This window comes from Sceloporus undulatus, chromosome 2 (assembly GCF_019175285.1).
Source record: "Sceloporus undulatus isolate JIND9_A2432 ecotype Alabama chromosome 2, SceUnd_v1.1, whole genome shotgun sequence".
NCBI classification, from domain to species: Eukaryota; Metazoa; Chordata; class Lepidosauria; order Squamata; family Phrynosomatidae; genus Sceloporus; species Sceloporus undulatus.
In genome coordinates this window covers 218587395-218591892 of record NC_056523.1, presented here as the reverse complement: position 1 = coordinate 218591892, position 4498 = coordinate 218587395, and the positions used below count along the sequence as shown (strand labels likewise).

Here is a 4498-nt window from a genome sequence, read left to right as displayed (position 1 = left end):
AGTAGTCTTGCTAGAGAGTAATTGCACAGAATATAATTCCCAATCAGTATGGAAAGGGTGTAAATACTCTGTAGGCACCACATCCCTTCTCATCTTGGAATCTAAGCAGGGAAGCCCTGGTTAGTACTTGGATGGGAGCTAATGAATATCAGGTGCCATAGGCTATATTTCAGAGGAAGGAATTGACAAAACCACCTTTGTGTATTCCTTGGCTAAGAAAACCCTATGAAATTCATGGGGTCACCATAAGTCGATAGGCGGCTTGATGGCACAAAGGCACGCTTGCATGGAATGGGAACCTTTGTATAATGATTGCCTCTCCTTAAACTATGACTTGTAAAAATGTGTGAATTACAATGAATACTATATTGAGATTTTATACAGTAAGCACCCGGAATGATAGCTGTGTTAGTTTCTTTCATCAGAAACTACAAAGTCTTGTTACATTTTAAAAATGAATATATTTATTACAAGCTATAGAGCTGGAAAGGATTCCAAGGGTCATCAATTCTATCCTCCTACAGTGTAGAAACCCACTGTTACTATGGCATGAACTTTGACAGATTGGGGTTACACCATCTGATCCCACAAATTCATGCCATAAAACATTTGTTGATTTGTTTATTAATTTATTCTGACAAGGTATAACAGTAGGTCAGGTTCCAAAGAAGGAATTCACACATCCACTCAACCAAATGAGAACATGACTTCAGTTTCCCTTGCTATTCTTGGGACAGAACCTGGGTTTTCACAGTGCCACTGTCTTTATATTTTATTTATTTAGCTGTGCCTTTTTTATCTTCTGTCTTTCAGCCTTTCTATTGTCATCGTTATGGTTATCAAGAAGCTGCAAGTTATTCTGGCTGGCATTTTTTTTCTTCAACCAAAGATTTCACCAAAAGATAAGCAAAAACCTTTGGCACTCGATAACAGGTTAGTGCCAGGAAGTGAGAGTCTTCCTGTCATTCAGTTCCTTGAATAAAGTTTTTCCACTGCATGGCAACACACTGTTGAAAGACACCGAGGAAGGCTGTACTTCTTTCTCTTCTTCTTTTCTCACTCTCTCTCACCCTTTCTGTTTCCCCACAGACATCCTAAGCTATCTGCTTATTAGTTTTGTTTGCTTTTACCCTCCTCATATAAAAGAAACACAAGATTATTATTATTATTATTATTATTATTATTATTATTATTATTAACCTTTATTTATAAAGCGCTGTAAATTTACACAGCACTGTACATACAATCTTTTTAATTAGATGGTTCCCTGCCCTCAGGCTTACAATCTAAAAAGACATGACATAAAAGGAGAAGGGAAAGGTGGTGGGGCTAGTAGGCTAATACATATAAAGTACATAGCAATACAGGAAATGGTTCAATAAAACAGGCATCAAAAGAACATCAAATAGCAAGCGACAATTATGCAATGCCTGGGAACGCTTCTCTGAACAGGATGGTTTTCAACTCTGTTTTGAAGCTGGTTAAAGAAGCGATGGCTCTTGCTCGCGGGGGAAGAAGGTTCCAGGAGTGAGGGGCAGCAAGTGAAAAGGGGTGAATCCAAGATAGGGCAGAGGAAATCCTGGGCTGGGACAGCAGACCTTGACTACCAGAATGGAGGGCCCTGGTGGGAAGGTGAGGAGAAAGAAGGTCTGATAAGTAAGGAGGGGCCAGTCCATGGAGGGCTTTAAATGTCGACAGCAGGAGCTTATACTGAATGCGGAAAGGGAGGGGGAGCCAGTGAAGGGATGCCAACACAGGAGAGATGTGGTCAGAGCGGTGGGCGGATGTGATAATGCGTGCAGCTGAATGCTGGACAGAGATTAAAGGACGGAGGTGAGAAAGAGGAAGCCCAGCCAGGAGGACGTTACAGTAATCAAGTCATGAGATCACTAGGGCATGGACCAGGATCTTGGCAGTAGAGGTGGAAAGATAAGGTTAGATTTTAGCAATTTTGTACAAAAAGAATCTACAAGCCTTGGCTGTGGTCTGGATCTGAGGGATACACGACAGAGAAGAATCAAAGATGAAACCAAGACTGCGGGCTTGCTGGACTGGTTGAATAGAAATGTTGTCCACAGAGACAGAAAAGGAGTGTTGAAGGGTGGGCTTAGGAGGAAAGGTTCATCAAAGGAAGTAGAAAGGGCATTGTTCATGCAATCTAGTTTCAGAACACCTTTTTGTATCTTTATGTGTCATAGTGTTTGTTATAACTATTAGATTATTTCTAGTGATTTGATACACTTGCAGGCAAATACTATAAAGTGCATTTAAAAACTGATCAGGGAATAATAGGGATTCAGTCATTGCTGCATGCAGTTAAATGCACTTTATAGTATTTATACTCCCCCTGAAGACAAAGGTCCATTCCTTCGGTTATCTCTTGGAAACTCACATATAGGTAGTGACCAGGAGTGCATTTGCACATTTTAGGCTTGTATGCCAGCTGTGCTCATTTCTTGAGATACCAGATCTGGCCTTAATTATAGACAATGTGCTCTACGTGGGACTGCTTTTGTAGAGTGTTCAGAAACATCAGCTGGTCCAAAGCGCTGCAGCCAGGTTGTTAAGAGGGGTTGGCTACAGGTAGCACACAACTCAGTTATACAATAGCTCCACTGGTTTCCGAGTACAATTCAAAGTACTGGTTATAGCTTACAAAGCTCAATATGGCTCACATCCAGATCATCTGAAGAATTGTATTCTGCTATATGAACCTGCCCATGTTCTGGGGTGGACTTTCTCTCTGTCCCACCACCCTTACAGGTCCATTTGGTGGGAGAGGGCCTTCTCAGTGGCTACTCCCATGCTCTAGACTTCGTTTTTAGGGTAAATAGTTCCTATATAACGTCTAGACATTTTTGTAATATATAGTTTGTGTTTTAATTGGTCTTCCTTTTTTGAAAGTTTGATTGCTATTAAACCTTTGTATGCTATAATTTTTTAACTATGCTTGTTTTAATAGTCACAAGCCAAAGCGTTCTACTTCAAACCTCAGCTATAGTTATGTTCAATTCTGTCGGAACGCAAGTTAACAATCCAGTTTTGTTTTTTGCTGAGGGGTGGTGGTGAGATTAGTAAATGTTAAATCATGCCTCTTTTCTTCTGCAGGAGAGCATTCATCAACTTCAGCTACTTCTTATTCTTTCACTCTGTGGTGGTGGGTGTTACTTCTTGTCTCATGAGACTGCTCTACAGCATCATCATAGGAACCTGGTTGATTGGACGAGTAGATCGGCCAGTGATGCCACGGGGCTTTGAAACACGTGACAATGGTGAGCACCTGGGATTTGCTGAAAACTTTACTGGAGTTGTTTACAAAATCTTTATAGGGAAGGCTTCCTGATATAAAACTTTCCCATTTCAACATATTGGCCAGAAACTAGCTCTGGTTTCAGTGCTGACTGCATTTGGCACATGCAAAACAATTAGTCCTTGTTTCACTACAGGGTTCAATACCTGGGTTCAGATGCTGTTCCTAGACCACTATCACACGAATCCTATCCTTGTCTGCTTTTGCCATATTCTTGATACTGGAAACAAAGAAAGGCAACATTGGAAATCCAGTCCCAATTATTCCATCACTGAACTAACAGAAACAGGTAAATGGAAAACAGATGTTGGGGCAAATAAGGGTGTGGGGCAGGATAGGATTTGGGTTCATCTACTGGTAAGGAAGCTCAACATACTGTACTGCAGATCTTGCTGTCCTCAATCCTCAATTCTGATATAAAGTGGTATCAGAAAATCTTAGAACTAAGCATTTCATCATGTGGCAATTTGGCTCTTTCTGGAGTAAGAACAGAGAGTTTTTAAAACATGTGAACTAAATGACAAAAATGCACTGGACGAAGAGCAAGGGACAAAGTGAAATGCCATGCAAAATATCTGACAAAGTAGCCTCAGGGCACAACCATAATTCTTCCCAACTCTTTCCCCCCTAAAATTAGGCTTCTTATGTGCCAGCAATGCATGTGTGGAAATCATGGAACCTTTGGGATGCCTGCAATCTTGTGTGACCCCTGGTCCCAATAGACCCCACGAACATCCCAAAGCAATTAAAAATGTAATCTTGGATCAATAAATTACCCTAGAGGCACAATTTTCTGTAATATTTTACTGTTCTATTATATTTCAATCCGAAGGGAGAAGTGAGAGATATAAATTATTATTATTATTATTATTATTATTATTATTATTATTATTATTATTATTATTATTATTATTATTATTATTATTATTGCTCCCCTAGACTTTAAGAGAAGAGAATCATTCCCTACACATTATCCAGAAGTGACTTCAGGTGGGTGGAACATAATTTCCAGTTCTGAAAAATAGGAGCAATGTATTCTGCTGATGGAGGAGCTAAAAGTGACCCTCAGAGCATACCCACCCAAGACCCAACCCTGCTTCAATGGCAGCTGCTTCAGTTAATGGAAGTAGGCCAGGCTATCCCCCCCCCCCGATCTACTGGCAGCCCTACATACTACTTGTAAGAGTT

General features: G+C 40.4%; 1 protein-coding gene across 3 annotated transcripts in view; it reads left to right on the top strand.

Moving 5' to 3' along the window:
- The window catches only part of LOC121922580 (stimulated by retinoic acid gene 6 protein-like), a 53825-nt gene that overhangs the window by 48175 nt on the left and 1152 nt on the right, over nucleotides 1-4498 (top strand). The window contains exons 15-18 of one of the 3 annotated variants that reach the window (XM_042452189.1): nucleotides 814-933; nucleotides 3109-3272; nucleotides 3447-3599; nucleotides 4250-4300. In XM_042452189.1, the coding sequence (XP_042308123.1) occupies nucleotides 814-933; nucleotides 3109-3272; nucleotides 3447-3599; nucleotides 4250-4300 (488 nt within the window). Of the gene's footprint in view, nucleotides 1-813; nucleotides 983-3108; nucleotides 3273-3446; nucleotides 3600-4249; nucleotides 4301-4498 lie in introns of those variants that run through there. The other 2 variants (XM_042452190.1, XM_042452191.1) reach the window with 2 other exon arrangements.